Here is a 26,238-nt window from a genome sequence, read left to right as displayed (position 1 = left end):
GCAGGAGGTGTGTGAATTTCAAAACCTGGGATCCTTTTAGGAATACAACAGCACAGCAATGAATGCAGGGTCTTGCACACCAATGCCCCGTTACCCACGTGTATACATTGTTGGCCTGCAAACCAACTGCCCGTTGGGCAATTTTTCACACCACCACAGGATGAATGCACTTCTGCACCGATGACGGATGATGTGCTTTAGACCAAATCCTTCGTGCACTTTGAAGTTAGCAGGCTTTCACAGGTATAAGTGAGCAACATGGAAATTGCTATATTTTATCGGATTTATGGTCTAGAGATTCCTGTCTGCTGGTGACCAAGACTAGATACTTCAGAGGAAATACTCCCCAAAAAGATCTCATCCATCATTAATAGATTGCGTAAGCTGAAGAAGCACTTACACGCCTTCTAAATTTCTCCTTTCCTGCATTAACTCTAGATATTTTTGTTATCTTTGAAAATGTCATATGCCTCCTTACAACCTTGGCCTCGGCAATAGTCTGTGGCAGTAAGTTCTTTTTATGCACACTGTATATAAAATGCTTTTTATTCACAAGATTTGAATTTACTACCTTTTAGTTTAATTGAACTGGCAGTATTGTGGACTTGGGCTTTTATAGTCATACTTAACAGACAGGGAACAAAGTAGTTCCACAACCTTTAGAATCGTCTGATTGTTGTGAGACACAAGTGCCGACATACCATAAAAAAAAAAAAGAGTTCATACAGCAGGAGCCGAGGGGGACTTCCCTCATAGCGGGCTGGCAGAACAGAAGTGGTTGTATCATCCACCTCCTTTGCTTTTGCACTACCTTTTAGTTTTTGCTTCAATGGTCTATGCGTGGAAGCCCCTTCTTCCTGAGACATGCTAGAATTTTCATTACAGGGATACTTTGCAGTCCCAGCAAATGCCGTACTGAGGACTGTCACTAGAGGCAGTCTTTGTCCTGAAGAATTTATGTTTAAAATACGAGAGACCAGCACAGTCTGTGAAAAAAGGATGCAACACACCACTGGAAGAGAAGAAAAGGAATATGTATCTTCCCTGCAGGTATAACTGGAGCTCTTACCAGGATTTAGCCTCAACTCAGCTTCAAACTTGATCTTGCTTCTCCAGGGGTTTCAGCACGACTTCAGGGATGGGATTGATCTGTCCTAACTTAGAGATCAAAAATGAGACATCTGAGCTCATCATTCTGCAATCCCTCCATGGTCAGCCAAGAGAATCAGGTACTTCCAGGGGATCATTCATGTGACCTGTCTTAAATAAAATTATAACAGCTATTTCTTCTGTCTACAATTACATGCATCTGAGATTTCTTCTCAGATTGGTTTAAAACCCATGATCCACTCTACTGCTTTCAGCAGAGTTACTCATTACTTCTACCATCTATTTAAGATAGACTATTTTTCCCATTTCCAAATTTGTCAACCAAATGAAGATGGTCTTCTTGATCATCTCTGTCACTAGGTAGAAGTCAGTGTCTCTGGTATGGGCAGAAATAGAACTTTACTTACATTTTAATCACAAAACATGTGCCTATGCCTATTTAGGTACCTTATTTGTTAAATGGTTTTGAATTTCTTAGGTAACCTCTGAGAATCGTGTATCTTAATTTCAGCCTAACTTGCACACTGGGAATGACTACTAATTCAAAAAGCATCTTAGACTTCAAATTGCTTATATATTCTGAGAAATTTTGCTCCTGACCTCACTTGCATCATGATCTTGAAAGAAACGCATAGAGATTAGAAAAATATCTGAACAAAATGGTAATCAAAGCAGCTGTTTGTTTGTTTTTTAAGCTCAATAGCAAAAACCCTGTCTAATTATACTCAACTGCAATAAAGTCTGAGTCATGACTTGTCAGATGATCCTCTTGGTTGATGTGGTTACAAACCAACAGCTGCACATTGGTAAAGCAAGCGAACTGAAGACCTTACAAAAGCATGTCTTCCTTGTTTCCTTGGTCCTTTGCTCTTCTCTCTCTCTCTGTATTATCTTACGTTCAATCAACCCATAGGGCAGAAACTGTATTTCCTAATATCTTGATAGTGCATGCACATTTATGTTACTGTACAGATAACTGATGTGTAAAGAATATGCGTGATGCTGTGAAAAGCCAGAAGGGTAAGGTTAATACTTGATGTAAGCTTGACTTGTATTTGTTATAAATATTCCCTGAAAAAACATGTCACAGCACTGGAAAAAGAAGGCCTTTACTTATAACACAAGGAAAATATACGGCTTGTGCAGCCTGCCAATGTTGCTGTTAGTTTTATGTCCAAGTAGCCACACACACAGGCTAGTCAGGGCACTGTATGGCTGCTTCACATCTTGCTCATTGACTTCTCAGAAACCTCTCCTGAAAAGAAAACTCTCCATAGGATGCAACTACTGAGTTATTCATCAAAAGGGAACTGCTATTTTATGTTGATGTGTATGTTTGCTGGTTTCATTTTTCTTTTTGTGTTGTTTAGCCCACCACTTAGCCCGAGTTAGGGTGTCCCATGACTCAGCCATCTCCTATCTGGAGGGCATCCTTGGGCAGTTTACTTCCCTACGTTGCATTGTCTGACAGCACTGACTGGATGTGGATCATTAATATCTTCATCATGACCAGAGCAGATAAGCAAAGCTGTGTCTGGATACAGTGATTTTGTGTTTTTCCCTTTTATTTCCTTGTACCAAGGATTATGGCTTGCTTGCTTGAAGACACTGAAAATTATGCCCTTCTAATGTGGTTGACTGCAACAAACAGATTGCAGGTGATGTGGGGAGACATTCAAATTGTGGAGCTTTTTTAGCAGACAGATATTGTGTTGCATTTGCCTTGTCTTTGAATCACATTAAATATACACACTGTTAAAAGGCTATTGAAATGTTCAAATGTCAGTGTTTCAAATGAAAATCAATAGCATGCTATTAGGCTCATTATATTGCTGTTATGCATCATTAAAATGTATTTAAAAGCTTTCAGCATAAAACAGGAGATGGGATGAATAACAAGACTTTAGAAAGCAATAGAGTCAGGCACAAGAGAAACTTTGTAGGCAGTTGGAAAGCAAAGAGCTCACAGGGTGTCTGAAACATATGGGAACAGGAGAAAATGAATGGCGCAGAACTCTGAGGACACAAATCAGTGGAGCTGCACCACTGCTGGAGGAAAACAAAATTGCCATATATTTTTAAAGATACTTTTATAAATGCGTCTTTGCAGTTTGAGTTTCTCTCCTTGCCTGGTCTATATATATCACTATACCACAATGTTCAGTAATGCCCCTAAAAATACTACTGACATTTTGCCTTCTTGCACAAAAGGATTTTATCAGGTCCTAAAAGCACATTTAAAATTAGCTTTTCCAAGCATCCTTCTGGTCAAATGTCATGCGGAAAAGTGTCACGTCATCAGATACTCTAACCTATCTTCCTTCTTCCTTATCTAAAATAGAGTTATAATGAGAAACTTTTGGTTTAATATTTAAATATGTGTGTATGTTTATACATTAATAAGTATGTACACAGTAAATTATATACATATGAGAGAAAGAGAGCTTCCTTACTAAATTTCTGAAATTTTCTTTCTTAAAGGGAAAAGAATGGGAAGAAGCGGCTCTTTCAGTGGCTGGGAGTTTAAATGGGCAAGAGGGACAACAGATTTCTAGTCCTTACATACATGTATTGTTAAGCTTTTATATCTGATGATTGTCATTGAGCACATGCCTTGTTCCTGGAGCAGACCACCATCCTGCATCTCACCAAGTACATTCTCACTAAAACCATCAGGCCCTACTTTTGCTCCCTTTCCCTTCCAGTGAATCTTTAATCCCTGTAAACAAAGCAAAGTAACTTCAGCCAGAGGAGATGAACACTCTCCTCTGCTCCTAATAGCCACAGCCTGGGCTGGAGTTTAAAACCCTATAGGCAGAGGAAGAAAGAGAACCTGAATCTCCCAATTCCTGGACAAGAGCTCTCTAATCAGCTCTGAATGACTGAATACTCTTTCAGAAGGTGGATTTCAAATTTGTAGCTTAAGCATAAAGTCCTTCCTCCTGCAATTTTATCAGCATAGCTAAAGATTCAACTGAAATTGATCTTGGATGAAAACAGAAACATAAAGCATAAATCAAGTCATTGAGCCAGGGAATGGAAATAGTGCCATTTGAGTCAGATGTGCAATTGCATAGCTCAAATTATAAATGCTGAGTACTCAAATTAAAGTTCACCATGAAGCGTTCCCAAGCAATGTATACACTGAATGTTTTCACACAAAACATGTGCTCAGCTATTTTAGAATTACAGATGAATTTTAAAAAAATCCCTGTCTGATTAAAAGGTAAGAAAAAAGAACAAATGAAAATAACGTTTTGCTTCAAATAATTTTTTAAGGAAAAAATATTTCTGAGTTAGCAGAGAAGGGTTTCCTAGTCAGAAGAAGGGTCTATGTGAACATATATATGCAAATAGCCATACTGTATGCTGCTTTTATGTGCCAGTATGACCCTGCTGGAGTTTCACCATTGATTTTAATTGGGGCCAAAGCACCATCTCTTCTGGAAGTGTCTAACACTCAGGAAACCAAATGAGTGGACTAACACTAATTTAAACATGTGAGCATCTGCCATTTGAAAACTGGCTTAAAATGCAGAGGTATCACTAAAATTCACAGTAGTTAAAGAATTCAGCAACAAACGTTTATTTCTAAGCTGCCCAGCTTTCAGCACTTATGAAGCCATTCATGCTAGATATTTTTGGTGTTTCTTAAGTGCTTCTCAAGCTGTATCCAAGAATCCCTTAGCATCTTTGAGGTCTGACTAACAATCACAGAATTACAGAATCACTAAGATTGGAAAAGACCTGCAAGATTATCAAGTCCAAACATCAACCAACACCACCATGCCCATTAAGCCATGTCCCACAATGCCACGTCCACACATTCCTTGAACACCTCCAGTGATGGTGACTCCACCACCTCCCTGGGCAGCCTGTTCCAGTGTTTCACCACTCTCTCAGTAAAGACATTTTTCCTAATATCCAGGCTGAACCTCCCTTGGAGCAACTTGAGGCCATTTCCTCTTGTCCTGTTGCTAGTCACTTGGGAGAAGAGACCAGCACCCACCTCTCTGCAACCCTCTTTCAGGTAATTGGAGAGAGCGATAAGGTCTCCCCTCAGCCTCCTCTTCTCCAGACTGAACAACCCCAGTTCCCTCAGCCGCTCCTGATAAGACTTGTGCTCCAGACCCCTCACCAGCTTCGTTGCCCTTCTCTGGACACGCTAAGTGAAGATGCGTTCTCATAGTTACTCAGGAAGGCTTTTAGGCATTGTTAGTATGCCAGTATTGCTGATTACCCCAGGAATAACAGAATCTGTTTCTGCATTGGTGGTCCCATCTTGTGTTTTGAATTGAAGAGACAAACTAGGAAGAAAAACATGCAAAAGTCGCTAGAAAGATACAAAGGAAGAGATGCATACAAAACGCACCTACTCCTTCCTCTTTCTGATATGTTGCTATTTAAAATACACTGCAGATGGGATGGGTCACTTAAATTATTATGGAAAGGAATTTGTGTACAAGACAGAAGTCTCATGAGAATAAACAGAACAATCTGGAAATGCTTTAATTTCCCCTTTGACTTTAAGGTGTGATTTAATTCCCTCCCACCGTGTCCTTCCCAAATGAAATGCGGGATAAAAGATATGCTGGTGGGAGTTGTTTCCTAAGTATTCAGCCTCTTTGCTAGAAGAAACTCAAATACTTGCTGCAGAGCAAGTCAATTTAATACATCTTCTTTGCCACTTTTTCTTTCTCCTTCCAAAAGCTGTCATTTTCTATTGCTCCTTCATTAGTAGTTTTTTTCCTAGTGCTCACAATGCAGTTCACGTTCCTTGGCTGTCATCTAAAATACAATAGCAAACAATAATATAATCAATTTTAATAAGGAAAGAAGGAAAAACAACTTCTACAGTTAAATTACACGGCCTTTCCCTTAGCTCAGGAAATCAAATCAAATCAAACTGAATTTGCTCCCTTGGTCGTGGATCTAATTTTCCAGTAACAATTACAATTTATCAAAGGCTGGTGTTCATTTAAAGACTAAAACAACTGCATACTAACAGTCAAATAATTTGCAAAGGTTTATTTGTATTTGCAAAGGGTTACCTGCCAAGCTAGATTGCCTGTGTCACTTTTAGTTTGGAATCTGTGCATCTGTATTAGCATTTATGAGACAACAGGACAGAGTTAGACAAGGAGAATGAGAGTCAGTAATTTAGTATAAGTATAGCCCCAATCCCTTTATCCCTCTTTAGGAACTCAAAGCATGATTTTTACTGAAGTTCTTACTCAAACCCAAACATAAATAATGACGGCTATATTTTATGCTTTTATTGACCATTTAATAGCTATTCCATAAGCCATGTAAAAGAAATGGAATACGCTCAGCCTGCTCCCAGAGGAGCTGTCCTGCAAAGGCAGAAAACCGAACCCTTCCCTTTACACTGCAAGACTGTGCTGCAGTGATGCATCTCCAACAGAATCTGCTCCCCCCCAGACCAACCGAGGTAGCTGGGGCCCCAGCCTTCCTCCTCGAGTGTAATGTGATCCATTTCAGAAATCAAATCTGCCTGAGAACTCATGTATTTGAGCTGCACTAGTATCACATACTATTGCTTCTTCATTACACAAGTTTTGAGCCCAAGAATATCCAACACACTCACATGCCCAAAAAATATAGCACCCTGTGCAGTTACAGAAGCCCCCTTTTGCAGCACATTTACTACACTTCCTGCCCCAGGAGTATTTTACCCCCATCTTTTTCTTAATTAAGTTTTTTGCTACCCTGAAATGGCAATCTGTTTTAAAATCATTGTGACTTCAGAATCTCCTTTGTCAACTGATGCTTGTGCCCATACCACTTCCTATAAAGTACTCCATCTTCTAAACTGTTAGCTTTCCCGCTCTGATCAGAAACCTTTTAATTTGCATAGAAAAATTTCAGAGAGCTGCATTAGCCACATATAAGTCACACAACTTTTTTTGCTATCTCAGTCATTGGGGAAACTTTTTACCCCTCTGAAGTCCATTTCTGCAATTCTACATCCATTATTCCAATAAGTACATTATCCAAGAGTGGCTTACATTTCTGAAATTTATAAGAAAAGAAGATGCAGCTTTCTCTTTCTAACCACGTTCCTTCTTTTTGCTCTGCTATCTTCAGCAGAGTTTGTTATTAGGAGCAGGCTGTACAAAAAAGACCACCTGGACAGAAGCACCATGTGTCTATTTGACTGTGGATTAGCACCCAGCAAACTATCCCTCAATTTAAAGCACAATTTTAGGCGTGATCATTTCTAACCATAAACTTAATCCCCGAAATGAACAAATATAACTTTTGCCAGCACACCAGAACCAGAAAATCTGTTGGTCAGTCTGAGGTCAACAGATGAGCGCCACATAAAAAAGCCTTAAGGAAGGAGGCTATAGGAGAAAAGCTAAATTAATTCTTTGCATCTCTACATGGGATCTTGCAGATGTTCCCAGACAACAACCTTTACTGATGGGGCACAAGTGAAGACAACTCTCACAGTGAAGTAAGTGTTAGTAAGAGATGTGAAATGAAACGCATAAAATGAGTCACTATTCATCACCAGGATCAGATGGGATTCACCCAAGAGATTTTTATCAGCTGAAGGATGAAGATCATAGAATCATAGAATTGCTTAGGTTGGAAAAGACCTTTAAGATCATCAAGTCCAACAGTTAACCTAACACTGCTAAGTCCACCACTAAACCATGTCCCGAAGCACCTCATCCACATGTCTTTTAAACACCTCCAGTGATGGTGACTCAACCACTTCCCTGGACAGCCTGTGCCAATGTCTGACAACCCTTTCAGTGAAGGAATTTTTCCTAATACCCAATCTAAACCTCCCCTGGCACAACTTGGGGCCATTTCCTCTTGTCCTGTTGCTAGTCACTTGGGAGAAGAGACCAACACCCACCTCTCTGCAACCCTCTTTCAGGTAATTGGAGAGAGCGATAAGGTCTCCCCTCAGCCTCCTCTTCTCCAGGCTGAACAACCCCAGCTCCCTCAGCCGCTCTTCCTAAGACTTGTGCTCCAGACCCCTCACCAGCTTCGTCGCCCTTCTCTGGACACGCTCCAGCACCTCAATGTCTTTCTTGTGCTGAAGGGCCCAAAACTGAACACAGGATTCGAGGTGCGGCCTCACCAGAGCTGAGTACAGGGGCACGATCACCTCCCTACTCCTGCTGGCCACACCATTTCTGATACAGGCCAGGATGCCATTGGCCTTCTTGGCCACCTGGGCACACTGCTGGCTCATATCCAGCCAGCTGTCAAGCAACACCCCCAGGTCCTTTTCTGCAGGGCAGCTTTCCAGCCACTTGTCCCCAAGCCTGTAGCGTTGCATGGGGTTGTTGTGACTCAAGTTTAGGACTTGGCACTTGGCCTTGTTGAACCTCATACAATTGGCCTCAGCGCATCGATCCAGCCTGTCCAGATCCCTCTGCAGAGCCTTCCTACCCTCAAGCAGATCAACACTCCCGCCCAACTTGGTGTCGTCTGCAAACTTGCTGAGGGAACACTCAATCCCCTCATCCAGATCATTGATAAAGATACTGAACAAGACTGGCCCCAGTACCGATCCCTGGGAAGATGCTGAACTATGAACTGCGATGTGCAACCTGATCATCAAAATGGTCTCAGTATCAAAGAAATAAGGATGGCAAGTCTGATACCAGTCTCTAAAAAGGCCGTGGGATATAAGCCAACAAACTATAAACCACCAAGTCCAATTTCTGTACTGACAAAATTGCATGAAACTACAGCAATGACCAGAACTTGTGTGTACAAAGGTGAGACTGAGGAGTAACCCTGCTGTGTGTGCATAAAGGGACGGATGACGCCATCTTCCCGGGTACATGCTGAGCTTCCTGGTGAGAAAAAATTCTTCAGGACTGTAAAAACAAAAACTGACATGAACGTGCTGCAGGGGATTTTTCATAATATTAAATGACTGAATTAAATGGCAGTGAAAGCAAATATTTGATAAATGCAAAGTAAAACACTGCAATGAGGGTGGGGTGGAAAGGAAAGGAATCCTTCCCTTTTGCGGTGGCGGGTGCTACCTACCTCTTCCTGCTGAGGAAGTCATCGAGGACAGTTCTTTTATAGTGTCAGGTTCACGGCTCAAAAGAGCAAACAACATGAAAAAGGAAGAGAGATAAACAGGACACATACTACAGAGGTGTATAAATCTACAGGACACTCACAGCTGGAACACTGGATGCAAGTTTGGTCCCTCCTTCTCAAAAAAGATGCAGCAGAAGTAGGAAAGTGAAAGAAGGGCAACAAGGATGGCAGAATGAGGATGCCACAGAAGGGGGCATGACCTTAGAGAGGGAAAACTGAGGTAAGAGATGGCAAGAGATGCACAGAATGATGAGCAATGAACAGAGCGGAGAAGGAAGCACTGGTTTGCATGGCACAGTTCTTAAACTGCAGAACTCATTGCACGCCAAAAATATAAATGGGTTCATGGAGCACTTAAGTTGAGCTCAAGGAAGAGAACTTCTTTGGGGCTGGGAATCACAATGAGCATTCAGCCTTTGACCCAGGAAGTACCTAAATGGCAGATGGCGAGAAGCCAAGGGTACACTAGACGCTTCTGCTAGCAGTCATGGGCAAGACGCTGAGCTAGAGGAACATCACCCTATGTTTTTGTGTACAGTTATGGACGCTTATAGCCACAGCTACTCACGCAGGTTTCTTTCGTTTAGACCAGTCACTCCTATCAGGAAAACTTGGTTTCACTTCAATAAGCCATCACTCTCTCAAGTCTTTTACACCCTTATATTGAACCGTATCTCCCAGTCCCTCCGGCAGGTTTAAAAGAGACCCAGAAACAGCCACTTGGGCCTTTTCCACTCTGCAGACCACCGACGTGGTTTCACCTTCCCAATCTATTGCAATGGTTCCTCAATCCCACAGAACCAAAACCTCTTTCTCTGACAGGAACAGAGAACTACAGTTTCTCTACAGGTCAGCAAGACAGAGGGGAAGACAAAGTTGTCCTGTTCTGTATACCCTCAACTCCTCTCTAAACTGAAATGTCTTCACATAGACTGAGCATTCAGGTCAGCTGACAAAGTTCATCTTTCTACCTATTTATACAGCAATCCGTATGAGTTATGAGGAACCTTCTTCTCCCAGTCTTCCTCTCTGACCTGCTGAGCTTTCACATTATTTGACTGAGGATATTCAGCTTCTCTCTATGCATCACAAGTAAGGGTGGAAAGCTCTTGTTCACGTCCATGCTTTCCCACGTTCTCCAGCTAGCCCTTCCGCACACCTACACTGAGTACTTTCTCAGCAATTGGTCTTCTGCTTAAATCTTACAGCTGAAGTCCTTGCTGCAGTTGTTAGTAAATTCTAAACAGGCCCAAACTTCCAAGGACTGCTTTGTTTCCTTGAATCCGCTGGCCATGGCAGGAAGCTCACTGGCATCCTCTTCCATCTGCTTTACTATTCTAGCTGCATATCCTGCAAGCAGACCTCTCACTGTGATCTAGCCAGCTGGTGAGTACCTGCTCTATCAGCAAGGCTTTCAGATCACACCTCGCACGGCTGCAGACCCTGTTTTTTCCCCAGTCACCATTTTTTAACATCTGTCTATGTACCTGAAGCCTTTACACCTCTCAGATCTTGGTTTCTTTCCCATCAATAATGTGAATTAAAGAACACATCTACTACTTGGTCTAGTAGTAGATGTGTTCTTTAAGGCTAGCTTTCAATTTATAGTATTTTTGAAACTGCATCCCGTATCTCATACCAGCATGGCGAACTAGAAAGCCAAGGTCTTCTGGGCTGGGTGACCTGGGAGGAGTACTGATACGAGAAGACTCAGGCAGCAGCAGCAGTGTCTGCTCTCAGGACTTTCCAAGCCCTTCTTCTCTCAGCACCTATCACAGAAAGCTCTTCCTCCAGGCCATGCCCTCAGCACTTCTTCAGGCTTTCTGCCTGCTGCCTCTGTGAGCTGCCGTCCCTCGAGGCGCGCTTCCGCAAGACAAGCTGGTGAAGCGGACCACCGCACTCAGCAGGGATGTTCTTCCGTCCCCGGCCTCCCGCCAGACGCTGCTGCAGCTCTGCCGAGAACCCCACCAGCAAAGCGGGTGGTTCTCGGCTGGACTGGCTCACGGAAGCACGGGACGCACGCTGCCCTCCGGGGCGCCCTGTAGGCCGGGCAGAGGCCGGCAGCGGGAGGAGGAGACCCCCCACCTCCCTTCCACCGCCGGAGGCAAGGCCAGGCTGCCACGGCTGCCGACTGACGCGCGGCCTTGGCCTCTCTCGCTTTTCTGTCACTCCCGGGGACGGGACACCCCCCCGCGCTGCGGGCCCCCCCGCCATCCCGGGCAGCACCGCTGCGCGGGCCCGGGGGGCGGGCAGAGGGGGCCGCCACAGCCGCGCGCCGCCGGGCTCCCCCTGCCGGCCGCAGCGGCCGCCGCGCCCCCGCCCGGCCCCACCGGGGAGCGCGGAGCCGCGCGGCCGCCGCCAGTCGCCCGCGCACGCCCCGCCCCCGCCGGCCGGCTCGGGCCAATCCCGTTCCCCGCAGCGGGGGCGCGGGCCGGGCCGCAGCTCCCTGCCGCGCGGCCAATCGCGTGCGCGCCTCCCCGTCGCCCCGGCGCCGAGCCGGAACGCCCCGGCGCCTTACGGCCGCGCCGTAAAGCGGGGCCGGCGCGACAGCGCGCGCGGAATTACGGCAGCGGGGTTCGGCGGGGCCGGGCCGGAGCGGGCGGCGGCGGCGGGCGGGGGCGGATGCCCGGGGGCGGGGGGAGCCCGGCGCCCGGCACTCAGGTGGGAGCGGAGGCGGGCGAGTCGGGCGGAGCGGCGGGCGGCGGCGGCGGGCCGGCGGGCGGCAGGATGAGCCTGTCGCCGAAGGAGCTGTCGAGCCTGCTGAGCATCGTGTCGGAGGAGGCGGGCGGCAGCACCTTCGAGGGCCTCTCCAGCGCCTTCCACCACTACTTCGGCAAGGCCGAGCACTTCCGCCTGGGCTCCGTCCTCGTCCTCCTGCTGCAGCAGCCCGACCTGCTGCCCAGCCCCGCGCAGCGCCTCACCGCCCTCTACCTCCTCTGGGAGATGTACCGCACCGAGCCCCTCGCCGCCAACCCCTTCGCCGCCGTCTTCGCCCACCTCCTCAACCCCGCGCCCGAGCGCGGCGGCGACGAGGCGGAGCGCACGCCGCTCTCAGGTGCGTCCCGCCGCCGGGGCGGGGGGGGGAGCGCGGGCAGAGGAGCCCTCCCCGCGGCCCCCGGCGCGGCAGGGCCTGGCGGAGGCTCCGCTCGGCGGCGCGGCTTCGTTATCGCTGCCCGGTCTGGGCTGCCCGCCGGTGGCTTTGCGCTTGGCGGGTTTGGAAAAAGCGGTGGGAATTTTTCATGGCCCGCGTCTCCAGGCTTGATGTCAGACAGGCCGCTTGGTCGGACCGTAGCAGGGGATTTGTGGGAGAAAGCCGTTGCAAAAACCTGGCGGTGATAGGAGACTTTTGGCAGCTGTAAAGCTGTGAAACAAACCTCTTAAATACATGAGAGTGAAACGCTTGTTCCGACTTCAGTAAATGCAAGCATGACAGCGATGGGTAAATCAGTTTCTGAAAAAATTACTTTTATAACACAGTACGAATTGCAGTGCCTGGTCATATTTCATAGCTCACTAGTTGTCTAAATTGGAAAGCATGTAAAGAAACCACTGTGACTGGCTTAGCATCAGATGTTGCATGTCAAGATGCATGATACCGATCGGTATAACGCTGTATTTTATATCAGTTTAGGAGCCGAGTAGGTAGCTGTGTTGCATGTACTCACAAAGACTCGTCAGTTGCACTGATCTTGCCATAAATAACACATTAGTTGCGTTTTATTTTTGCTTTTCTCCGTGAAGCATATGGAAACCATTAATGCCGCTGCCTTAAAAATCGGGGGTTGTTTTTCATTGTGTCTCCACAGGCTTCTTACCTCCCATAACTCCTCCAGAAAAATTCTTTCTTTCTCAACTGATGTTGGCCCCTCCTAGGGAACTATTCAAGAAGACTCCTCGGCAGATTGCTTCAATGGACGTGGGGAACATGGCCCAATCAGTGGATATAAGTGGGCTTCAGCTGGCATTAGCAGGTAAGGAAGAATTGCAGCTGTACTTCAATTATGAATGGAACTGCTAATTGTAATGTGGCTGTGAGTTACCTGAGAAACACTCTTTGTCTATCCTAAATACGAAAGAGGTTGAACTATGCTTTAGGGTCTTCAAACCCGTGTTCAAGCACATAGAGAAACTTCAAGCAGAGATTACATCTTAACTGTTTTATCCTACGTAACAAGCAGTTTCTTAAGCATATATGTCACTGCCTTAAACATGAGAACGTTTTGCAAAAATAGGAAGATTTTAATCTAAAGCTTTGGTTCTTTTTTTGTTTTTTTTGGTGTATTTTTATCCCTTTTCAGTATTTCTAGTATGAGAGAACATAGCGTAACTGTCACGCTGTCACGTACCAGTACCTGAACTGCACCTGGGGAATTGGATGTTACAATTATATCTTTAGTTTTACAAAATAAAGTCAGATCTTACAGCATTAGCTCGAGAGTCTCAAGAGGGAAGGTGGTCTACTTTCACTAAGTTGAAAAGAAAAGCAATGTGATGCTTATCCTTTGACAGGAGAAAAGGAGCAGGAACATGATTGTTCTGATCAAGTTGACTGATGAGTTACATCTGGAGCTAATCTGAAATATGAAAATATTGTTGGGAACAAGGAACCAGTTTGGACAGCAAAAAATAGTGGTTTTTTTCCCTAGGTATGTGCAAATGGATCTACTCGTTTAAAAACTGACCATCCCACTTCTGTATCTGTACAATGTGGTTTACTGCTCTGAGGTCAGGCACTAACTAGGCTTTCTCTGTCCTGCGGTTGTATCTTGGTATCGTCGTTTTTTCTGTGGGGTGGGTTTTTTTTTTTTGTAGAATCTGTCACTGGCTTGTTATGCTGTGGTATACTGTCCCTTGTTCACCGTGTACAAATGTCCTCTGATGTCCTCCTTAGCTACTATTTCCAGACCGCAGGATCTTTTGAAAATGCAAGATGAATAGCCTAACATACCTTCAAGGGGGAAACAAACCCTTCTGGTTCTTGTTCCGTTCATCCTGTCTGTGTTTTCTAGAATAATTCTGCGAATTCAGATTTTGTGAAACTTGAGATAACTTGTGATTTTTAGCATAAGGCATAAGTGGTGCCTTAAAGAAGCCTGAAGTTTTTTCATTTGTTTTTATTTGTTTTCCCCTTGGTACTGTGTTTGCCTTCTGAACAGTTTGTTCTCATTAAAGATAAAACACGTAGAGAACCTCAAAACTGTAGTTGTATGGATGGGTACTCTAGGCCATGCATTTTAATTTGCCCTTTTTTAAAATAGAAGACACTGCTGGCTTAGGGTACGGTACAAAGTCATTAATGGGGCTTTGCAAAATTAAGCCCTGTAAGATATGCTTGTATAATTATTTACATAATACAGTAAACATGCATAATTAATTGCTTATGAGCAGTTGTAGGAGTTATGTAACAAAACAAGCTGCATCTGAAGAAGCTTCATGCTGTCTTTCTCAGGCTTCTTGCTGTAGCTCCCTAGAATGGTTATCTGCTTTCTAATCACTTTCTTGGAAGATAAATCTTTTGCTTATTTTAATATTGTGGTGCTTCTTGACTGTCTATTTGTCATGTTTCAGAAGGTCTGTGAATTTTTTGGGAGTTTTCAGTATATTTCTCCTAATGATTCAATATGCAGGATGAAGCTGTGCTGCTGACAGTGCATAAATACTTGTATTACAGTGCTTAGATAAAATGTTTAAAGGGTTGCATTTACACCCTTCCCCCCCACATTTCATAGAACATAACAGCTGTAAGACTTGGTGGCCCTTGAAAATTGTAGTCCCTGAGATGAAGTCAGGGCTAGTTAGAGCAGGATGATTTTGACTTGCTTTAGAATATACCTGCAAAATCAACTTAAATAATTTTAAAAGCTTTTTTTTTTTGTAAAGGGAGGAAAAAACACTTGGCTTGTCTTCTGAACTTGAGCTCATTGTGACAATTCACTTGCAACTGTATGGTGGTTTTTCTGGGTGTGGTTTTCTTTTTTTGTTGTTGTTTGTTTTGGTTTTTATTTTGTTTTTTTCCCCAAAAAAAAGTAGAGTGTTGGAATAGAGCATCTTGGGAATGAGTATTAAAACTTGCTTTTTTTTCTCTTCTCCCTTTGGTCTACAGACAGTTCATTCAAGCCTTGGTCTCTCCCTATAACTTGGTTTTGTTGATCTGGTGTGTTACTGTATCAAGCATGTCACTTTCTCTTAGTTGCAGGGATGGGTTATCTGGCAAAGGGCTCCTGTTTGTCTGCTAACCCTTACTTCATCTAAGAGTAATTGACCTGTATTAAAGTTAAGTTCATAATACATTGTAGAGCTTTCCTTTAAGAATCAAAGAGAGTTTCTTTTTACCTTTAAAAAAAAAAAAAAGCTCCATAAGGGAACCTAAGTGATTGTTTTCAGTTTTTTAAATTTAAATGTCTTAGTTTGAGATGCTATATTCTTTCCTATTAAATCAGCATGTTCTAATTCTTGCTTCTGTTTACCTGAAACTGTTGATCCAGCCCTAATTCTTGAAGCAGTGAGGGTGAGCTTTTGAGCTTCAATGCATATAACTAAGGGCTCATGCAGGCTTCTAAAATCAGTGAATTGAAGGACTGTATCTTAAACTTTTATATTTCTAATTAAGCATCATTAATCATTTCAGATTATGGGAATACAAACATTTACTTCTACCAACTGATAGATTGAAGTTCTAGACTATAAATAAAATGTCTGAAAAAAGATGCCCAGTATATTTTTTTTTTTCCATAGAACTGCATTTGTTAAATCAACCCTTCTGTTCACTGGCTAAGTAAAGGTACTCACAAGCTGGAGTTTGAAACAGTTTGTAAAGTCAAAGTCATGTTTTATAAAGCAGCTTATTTGGACTTTGACTTCAAAATTGTTTTTTTGAAAATAACTGAAAGTATGCTAATTGTTGCCTTTAACAGAAAAACGTAACCTGCTGTGCTGCTACAGTGAGCATGTATTCAAATGTTTGCGTGATCTGAAACAACTGGATAAAGTAGGACAGAATGCCAAAAAAGAAATTAGGCGTGGGTGGTGCTTTGTTTTGATGATCCTTTTGTCACTCACAGTTTCAGTGTCTCTCGTGGATTTGGTTGGAGTCATATGAAACAGAGTTCGTATGCATGGGAAACCGGGAAGGGACATGTGGTTGCACAAAAAGGAGCAAGCACACTTTGCTTAGAAGTGATAGGGACAGTACACTAAATCTGACAGCACTACACTCAATTGGTCAGGAAAAGGAGTGACGTTTAGTTTCATGTGGAACTTTTTCAAGGGATTCCTTGTGTGGTACCAACAATTTTGGATGTCAGATTAATTAAGGCTTAATCTGCTGCTGAATGTTCTCTGTTAAGGGGGCAAGGGGAAGGGTTGTCAGGTGATGTTCTGCAGTCATAGTGTCTTCAGATACAGAAGCATGATAGATTGTGACAGAACACCTAAAAATCTGACAATGCAAGTATTGAGCCCCAGAGTTTCTTTTTGGCTAGTTTCTTCAAGTCTTCAGCTGTATATACTAAACCTTAACATTATTTTTGTGTAACTTATTTATGATCTGTAATTTGGCCTTTAAAGAGACACTTTCAGCTCCTCTCAGGTTTGCTTTAATGGTGATGTATGTAGAATCACATAACAATTAAACGCTGTCTTTTTCCACACAAGTGCTTACTGTAGCTTGACAGCGAATGCAAAAGTAGCTTACAGAATGCCACTGAAATGTGTTGGATAAATCTGAACAGCTGACTTCAGGTCTAGTATGACCATTATCATGCAGAGTCTCTAAATGTATCTGTGTAGATTTTTCCCTTCCCTGTTCTGAGAAGAAGTGATTGCAAAACTAGATATAGCATGTGAACTCTTTCAGGAATACCATGTGAACCTACTAATGTGCTTTTAGACACAGATTATATCCATTACTTACCTTTTCTAAAGCCAAGACTGCGTTTCAGATTAATTTCTATTTCTTCTTTATCCTTGCTGCATACCTCTGTCCCTCACCTGTCAGCTGGCACTCTGAGTACTAGCCACCTGACACAGTACTAAATTTCATGTTGATGTTACCTGTTTTTTTTTAAGCTAGTTCTTCTCTAAAGCTACTTGTTTCTCACTACTTATAGCATTCCAGGCATATTTGTTTCAATTTTATGCTTTAACATTATGGACTGGCCTTCTTTCAGAACGTCAGTCTGAGTTGCCAACGCAGAGCAAAGCCAGCTTCCCCAGCATTCTCAGCGATCCTGACCCAGATTCTTCCAACTCCGGTTTTGACAGCTCTGTTGCCTCCCAGATCACAGAAGCCTTAGTGAGTGGACCAAAACCTCCTATAGAAAGTATGTGCATTTTCACATCTTTGTTTCTGAAACTCATGACATGCTATGTTGTTACACTTCTCCAGATGAAATGTAATGTAATTCAGAAGTATTTTCAAGGTATGAAATGGGAATGAAGATGAATGAAACAGTACAAAACTGTGTCAGGCTGTCTCCAGATCAGACTCCATGCTGTTCACATTTCCAGGCTTTTAACAATCTGAAGTCTGTCTTCAAGCTGTTACCCATGTCACATGTTGGCTAAAACACTGGGTCTGATGCCCCTCAGATCTTAGTCCTCTACACTAAGATCTGCATTGACTGTTAACACCTTCCAAGGAAGCAGTTACTGTGGAAGGAAAAAAGGCAATCAATAACTTAGCAATATGAATCAAGAGGAAAAACAGACTGATGTAACAGCATCACTAAAAATCAGGAATAGTGTTTGTCTGAGAGGCAAATAAGATCATAATGCTGTTCTCAGCATTATAATAGCTTAAAGAAATGGGGGCTTTGGGAGTTTTCTGTTTGTACTGATAGAAAACTGAATACCTGAAGCTTAAAAACCATTTCACATTGTTGCCTTTTTAGGTCACTTTCGACCAGAGTTTATTCGACCACCGCCTCCACTCCATATATGTGAGGATGAATTGGCATGGTTAAATCCAATAGAGCCAGATCACACAATTCAGTGGGATAAGTCAATGTGTGTTAAGAATAGCACTGGAGTTGAGATAAAGAGAATCATGGCAAAAGCTTTTAAAAGTCCCTTGACTTCCCCACAGCAAACACAGGTAAGTATCACACACTTTTCTGTCTAAAATGATTTTCTATCACACGCTTTTCTGTCTAAAATGATTTTCTATCACACGCTTTTCTGTCTAAAATGATTTTCTAACAAGCTATCTGTTAACTCATGTATTTTGGAAAGCTTGGATCGCTTTAATTGATCTGTGTTCGGATTCAGGAAACTCCAAGTACTTTAAATTGTAAAAACCCAAGCTTTTTGACTTGGTTTTGTATGAATAAGGAAGAAATCTTTAAAATTCATAGCACTGACTGGACATAGTTACAGTTGATCAATAAGTGGCACCAATATTTTTCTGCATGGAAAAATCTTTATAACAAAGTTGTTCATGCTTCTGTGGAAGCTTTTGTAAGTAATTCTTTCAGAAATGCCAACACTGAATTATTTTTTTTCTCAATTTGATAGTATTACCCCTGATTTCAGTGGACTTTTTTTGATAATCATTATGCTAGCACTATAAAATATCCTTTATTTTCAGAACTTTTTTGACAACAATGAACTCGAAATTGAGGTTTCTTTCTGCTGGACAGGAAACTGAAGAAGGCTGAAGTTGGCATGATTTTTTTTTCTCCCTTCCTTGCCACCCACTGATGAAAGACTACTAAAGATTTTATGAGCACAGTTGCCTTTACATGGGCTTTTTAAAGTATATCTCCAGTGTCTTTCAATAGAGATGCCTAACTGTAAAGGGTTATCATTCTCCTGTAGATTAGATGTATTATAGCGGTTTCTTCAAGCAGTAATGTAAACAGTTAAAAAGACTCAGGGGTGGTTGTGGTTTGTTTTTTTTTCTCTTTACTTTACAGCTCCTTGGAGAACTGGAAAAGGACCCCAAGCTTGTTTACCATATTGGTCTTACTCCTGCCAAATTGCCAGACCTGGTTGAAAACAATCCTTTAGTAGCTATAGAAATGTTGCTGAAACTGATGCAGTCTAGTCAGATAACAGAGTATTTTTCTGTCTTGGTCAACATGGACATGTCCTTACATTCAATGGAAGTCGTAAATCGGTGAGTACTGTCTCAAATCTAAGGAGATTTCCTTAAGTATGTAAAATAAGTGACTGAACATTTTAAAGTGATTGTGAGACTGGCCGCAAGGCTCTATTTGGATGCATTCCAAAGACTACTAAAAGTAACAGGAATTGAAGAAATGACTAGTCAGATTACAGTGAAGGAAAAGAGTATCAAACTATCATTCCCTTTTCAATTTCTTTATGCAGTTTGTGTGGTTTTGGTTTTTTAATGCTCTCTTATTGTTAAGACTTTAAACTTAGTGTGCTCTGATTAATCCTGCAGAGAAAGAGAGTGCTATGTATTTGTAGCTTTCTATGACTACTGAACTGTCTAAGTCTGTTTCTTTCATAAAGACTTTACTTGCTTTTCGTGTAGTTCTGTATTGGTGGTGCCTGTAGTTAAAGAAAAAACTCTTATCTTAGTCCGGATTAAATTTGTAGTTATCTGTGGGTTGGTAATAAAGAATTGAACCTCTGAAACATCTTCAGTGCTAAGTTCGGAGAAAGCCGCCAATTTTTAGGTTTCTTTCTACAACAGTGCTATTTTAAAGTATTACTGTAATGTTAACAGCTTCCTATTAGCGGCAGCAAAACTGCTTAACAGGAAAAAACCTCACAAATTCCCAGCAGAAAGATGTGATGGTGGAGGCATATATATTACTTTTTGTATTAATTATTTATAATTTTATATAATTAAATATTTTCTATTTTAATTAATATGGTAAAATATGTTACAAGTAATATAAATTATATTAGGTATGGTAAAAAGCACATTTCTTTCACAGGTGCTATGCTAGTTAATCTTTCAGTCCTTGCTCCAAGAGTTATTCAAAGAAAACACTGTGTTACTCTTTAATATTAGCAAAGTGTTTCTACTTTGAAAAGAATGGGGAAATACGTATTTTGTTGTGGATAACTTCAGCTAGAAAATCATTTTATCAAACTGTTTGATATGTTCAGCTCAAAACTATTTAAAATAGGTATCACTTAACGCAGTCTATCACCGCAATCTATATTATGTCTGAAGTTTTATTCAAACATCAGGTTCCTGGTTAATATATGACTTTCACTAGCAAGTACATGTCCTATGTCCCAGGAAGCTGTTAGTTTAGTTCACTGGCTTGCAAAGATGACCAGTTACTGGATGTGTATGTTTTTGTTACTGTAGTGACTGTCACTCCCTCCCATGGGTCACAATCCAGTCATTCCTGATGAAGAATTCACGTTCTTTTTGCTTATCTAAAAATTAGCCTCATCTCTAGCTTCTGTCTTTTCTTTCAACTGAGGTAGCAGTTGTGTTTTTTATTAGGCCATCTGGAAATGTTAATTTTGATCCTTCTTGAGGTATGCTTGTGTGGAAGACAGAGGACTAAGTGGGACAAAGGGCAGTTATTGTGAGAATCCTCAACAAAAAGTTAATGCCACACAACTAATCTGCTTAAACGCAACTGGCATTCTTGATGCGGTTAAGTGAACAAAAGGTGGTATTGTTAAGTAGCCATCCTGCTTTACATTCATGCCTTGTCTTCATTTAGAATAACTTCTGTATATAGGTACAACCCATTTTCTTAACAGTATGCTAGCCCATTCAATGGGAAAACTTCTTAGACAGCTAATCTCCACAAACTACAAAATTACATCTTTTCCACTTACTTTCAGCATCTAGATTCAGTACCTGAAAGGCAAATATGAATAAGCAAAACTGTATTGCAGTGCTTACTGCAGAAGACTCTCGGTACTCAGCTTGGGTGCTTCATTGTAAATTGGAAACTGGTATCGACTCATTTGTGTAATATATAGCAAATGTTTGTAGGTATGTTATATACTAGAAACCAACCTAACTCAGCTTCTGTACTGTGTCAGAGTTTAAGAGTATTGGACTCTTAAAGAAGACATGTAAAATGTTTAGACATATGGCTGTGGAAGCTGTCAGAAATCAGTTCTGTATGACACGACTGGGAATAAACTAATGTCACAGGTCTAACTCATCTGTTTTGCAATGGAATCACTAGATTTATGGCTTCATAAACCACTGGGTATTTTTAATTTGAACAGGCTTACTACTGCAGTTGATCTCCCGCCTGAATTTATTCATCTTTATATCTCCAACTGTATCTCCACCTGTGAACAGATTAAAGACAAATATATGCAGGTGAGTAATTTAGTAAATGGGTTAGGAAAGAAGGGTCCCATATATTGGTCTGTATAATATGTGCTGAGATTTTATAAGGCTGATAGCATTAAGTTTTTCTGTCTTATTGCTGCTTTATTTCAAGGGCACATTTTTTTCCTAATGCACTATGCAGCTCTTTATAGTGCTTAACAGATGTTTCTTCACCTTTTGATGGGTAATTACTGTTCCCTGTTTCTCTGTAGACATAATGCACTTCTCCCTGGCAAAGCTGCGGTTTTATGTGACTTAGGTCCTCACATGCAAAAGGTTTACCTGTCACTCAGGGTGCCTTTTCTTCACCCCCAGTATTAGTTGGTTGCCTTCCGCTTAGTTTTAAGCTTCAAGTTTCTTTTCTGTGCAAGTGTGCCCACCACTTCCAGACCTTTGAGGTGATGTTAGAAAACTCCTGTGGAAGTCTTGCCCTTCAATCATGACTTACTAATCTACAACAGCTTGCAGATCTTCTCAAAGACCTAAAAACCTTTTCTTTTCTATCTTCCTCACACCATACTCTCCAATTCCCAAGCCTGCCATGCTTCCTTGGTACCAGCATGCAAGTTGTAGCCACTTCAAGGATCTTTAACCCCTGGGGAGGTTTCCACACCTTTGGCAGGCAAGGTTGTCTGTACTTGCTGTGTGAGGTCCGTCCTTCTATCCTAAACAGATCTGTTGGTTTCACCAAGTGCCCAGTAGATCTTGGTTTTTTGGATATGTCATTGGTGAAAGACAGTTTCATGTTCAGTTTACCCAAGGCTTTATGAATCTTGACCAAGTCCTGCCTCAGCTTTTTCTTCTCCATATTGAAGGAGTGCAACTTCTTTAGCCTCATACAACACAGCTGCTGTTCCTTTCCCTTAAGCTTTTTTGGTGCCCTTTTCTAGTGCCTTCTCTAGCTCTACTATATCTTTAAGCTGCAGAGACGAAAATTGCATGCAGTACACAGGATATGGGTGCAATGTGGTTTTAGATAGCAGCAAAACTCCCTCTGTCTTGTTCTCAGTACCCTTCCAGATGATGACTGTTTGTCTTTTGGTGGCTGCTGATGCTTCTCTGCTTTGGGACTCTGCCAGATACACATGGGTGGCTTGCTCTGTGACCTGCTGAATAGCTGTGCCTATTACATTTGGTAGCAGAATAGGAAAATAGTAGCAGAGCTGGGCTGCAGCTGAGAATATGCCCATAGAGTGAGACACTGCGGTCAAAGGGGCTGCTGAGACCATATAGCAGCTGTGCTTCAGGCACACAGGGGACAAAAAAGAACAGAAGGTCAAGGAACACATACTGATCACCAAGTAGCATGCAAAGCTTGCGAGATCTAACATTTGTTAATACTGTGTGTGAGACCTCGCAGCAACTGAGACACAGATGTTTTGGTTGAAAAGCACAGTACAAAACCACTCCTATTGGAAGTAAAAGAGGCATGATCCTCACAAGATTGGGAGTCAGACAACATTTTGCATTTGTACTTTTGTTCCAAGTTTCATGTTCCTCAATTGTTAAAGTTACTCTTGTAACTAATTTGTTGCAGAGAAAACATGTGATGCCTTTTGATTGCAGTGAAGGAAAGAACTTGTTTGGTTTCTGAATCCTTTTGGTATAGGTAGCAAATTTTGCAGTAGTAAGCTCAGTTCTCTAAAAATAGTTGATAGCTTATTTTCAGTGTCAATCTAAAATACTTTGGACACCTAATCTATCAAGTCCCCTCAGTTGTGTCCGATAAACATCGTTCAAGTATATAGTTGCTTTTAGAGAAAGGTTTGGGTTCAACTCTTTCTCACAATGTGAAGTGTGAGACCACTTCAATGAAAAAGATCTGCTTTTGTCCTTGAGGAAGAATGTACTCTGTATTAAGACGACAGTTAGTGACTGGATCTGTGTAGGATAAATTGTAGGTGCCAGTCCCTAGGTCTCCACTTCCCAACTCCCAGTGTGCTCTGCAAGGTGCTACCTAAGCAGCCCTTAGGAAGGAGGAACACTTCAAGATCCCATCTTTTCACTGGATTGGGTGGGAAATCGCAGCTCACAGACCTGAGTTCTGAGGCACATTCTTGGATTAGGTGTCCCTGGTGCTGCCGTTCCTTCTCAGATAGAGCAAGAGGGGTCATGTGCTAATTCAGTGATAGAGTGCTTCCCACAAAGCAAGTTTGGGATCAGTTCTGTTGCTGTCACATCCCAGCTGGAGTGCCTTAATCATGTGGTGAATGGGGAATTTTGAGATGTGAAGCTTGTTTGTTTTTCTTTATGGTGTTATTGTAGAAAATAAGACTAAGCAAGACCCTAGTGATGACATCATCTTAAGCTATGATCCCTTCTCTCTGACTTCATTCAGAGACTACATAATAAAGAAATTATGTATAGTGCATAGGTAGATCTGGTACTTCATTTGTGCATGGGATTAATCTTGAGAAAGCTCCTCTATCCAGAAGTACAGTACTGTAAAGCAGAGGAGTCCATTTTTCAAATACAGTAGTAGTATGGGAGATGGAAGAGTAAGAGCAGCATGTACAAACCTTGGGAATAAGATTACTGCTGAAGCTAAATTGTTCCTGAAATGCCTGAGTTGTACTGCTGAGGGCCAACAGTCCTTTAACTGACTTGGCTAAAAACGTGTATTTGGATTATTAAAACCATATCTCTTCTGTTTCAGAACCGCCTGGTACGTCTTGTTTGTGTCTTCCTTCAGTCTTTAATCAGAAACAAAATTATTAATGTACAGGACTTGTTTATAGAAGTGCAAGCATTCTGTATTGAGTTCAGTCGGATACGAGAAGCAGCTGGCCTGTTCAGATTGCTGAAGACACTAGACACTGGGGAAAATCCATCAGAGACAAAAACATCAAAATAAAACCACTGTGTCACTGGCAAAAGAAAAACCCTGCCAGCGTTCTGTATCAATTAATTGTATATTTTAAACTTAAATCACTGGATTAATGATGTAATACACTATAAATAGCATTTTATGCATTTAAACAATAAATAATGCTTTTTCTGATACACATGCCTGAGTTTCTGAAATGTGTTAGGCCTTACACTTTGGCTGGTTTTGACTATGGGTTAAACTCTGTCACATGCATATCCTGAACTACAGGCTCTTAATACCAGAGAGGATGTAAATGATGCTTGCCATTTCACAGCAAATTTAGGTATTAACCTGGCACTCACTGTCCTTTGTGTCCAAAACTGTTTGTGAGTAATTAAAGTCAACTTGTATCAAGGTAAATAACTTCAGTTCCTTTTTCCCCTTTCTTTACTGTGTAAGACCTTCTAGGAGCTGGATACAACTTCTAGCGATGCATGCTGGTTTTGGTGAGTAAGGGAAAGTCTGTCTTGATGTCTAGAAAAAGCTAAAGGCTTAGCTTTATATGGCAGAAATGAAGTGTTGGGCACTGTAGGCTCAGAGCCGTACCCTCTCTTTTTAAGAGCACTGAAACTTTGCAGACTATTGGCCTCATACCATCAGTAGTTGCAGTATACCTATTTATTTCATGCTTGTAAGAATGTTTCACTGAGGAAAGATGATCCCATCCAAGTCATCATGAGCATCTTCTCACTTCAAAACTTGCATGGGCAGTTGCTTTGTGGCTACCAAAATTAAAATGGCCTCTTCCTTCTAAAGCATGTAGGAAGAGTACCATTCAGCTGTTAGATGCCAGGTCTTGGGGAAACTGGGGAAGGAATATTTTAAGTTAATAGTAGAACAGCTGCTGTTATTTAAGCCCTGAGACTGAAAAGGAAAGTAACTTGAAAGGCTAGCTAGTTTTAATTTAATGCTGCTTGATAAATGAAAGCTGTTACAGATCTGCATCTGCTTCTCAAGTTTTTATGAAGTGCAAGATCAATACTGCAAGGTCAAGACTGGCTTTTGGCCTTCTCTTTCCAAATAATTTGAGTTGGATTGAAAAGCCCATTGTGCTCTCATCTCATGCAGCAGCATCTTTTAGTAAGAATTGTTCTCTAGCCATTAGGGGTTAGATGTGTGTAGGTTCCCAGAGCTAGGATGTATTAGGCCAACTAAAGTGGCACTTATTTAAGGTCTGTTCCAATGCTAGACTCAAAACATTTGCTGTAAGTCATTGTTAGCAGCACCAGTACACTAAATTGTACCTTAATGCTTTACATCTACAAAAGCTGAAGTACAGTTTGACTATTAATAACAGGATTTATCTTGTACCTACTATTATCCTTCAAAAACTGGTTAAAAAAAAAACTTTAGAAGTATATAGATTTTAGACTTTTGTTTAAAACTACTTAAAGTAATAAGCTCCATCAGACAACTGATCACTACTGCTTCAATGTGTTGCAATCATCTACCATCTGGTTTACAGAATTACTGAAAAGTAGTTCAAGCCTTCCCAAAAAAAAAATGTTGCTACTGTGCTGCTATAGCAAAAGCCTAGTATTTGCTTGAGTTGTACTAACATCCCTAATCCATCCATGTGTACTGTAATTATAAAAGACTTACCAATTATCTAAAACACTCTTTCTTACAGTTTTATCACAGGTCCATCCATAACATTTTTTATAATTGGGCAATGGGCACATCCCATTCATTTCAGAGCCCTGGGCATTGAGGAAGACTTTCAAACTTGTAACTGAATGTGCTGTATGCTTCTGCAGTGTTTGCGTGTTAGGAAGTAAGGTGAGCCATGCTTTCTCAAGTTTTCCATAGTCCCAAGCCCCTAGGGGCTGCAGGGTAGCCTCTCTGGGGAAAGGCCAGGGCTGCCCCATGC

The 26,238-nt window shown here is 41.9% G+C and overlaps 1 protein-coding gene across 1 annotated transcript; it reads left to right on the top strand.

Moving 5' to 3' along the window:
- Positions 1-11,835: 11,835 nt before the first annotated feature.
- On the top strand, positions 11,836-24,508 carry CNOT11 (CCR4-NOT transcription complex subunit 11). Its single transcript, XM_059822722.1, has 7 exons — positions 11,836-12,268; positions 13,020-13,184; positions 17,382-17,534; positions 18,105-18,307; positions 19,128-19,330; positions 21,391-21,487; positions 24,156-24,508. Exons 1-7 carry the CDS (start codon positions 11,836-11,838, stop codon positions 24,351-24,353), a joined length of 1,452 nt encoding a protein of 483 aa, XP_059678705.1. The 3' UTR covers positions 24,354-24,508.
- Positions 24,509-26,238: the final 1,730 nt, after the last annotated feature.

This window comes from Gavia stellata, chromosome 1 (assembly GCF_030936135.1).
Source record: "Gavia stellata isolate bGavSte3 chromosome 1, bGavSte3.hap2, whole genome shotgun sequence".
Taxonomy (NCBI): Eukaryota; Metazoa; Chordata; class Aves; order Gaviiformes; family Gaviidae; genus Gavia; species Gavia stellata.
Note: the sequence above shows the minus strand (reverse complement) of the source record. Positions and strands in the feature narration are given on the sequence as shown.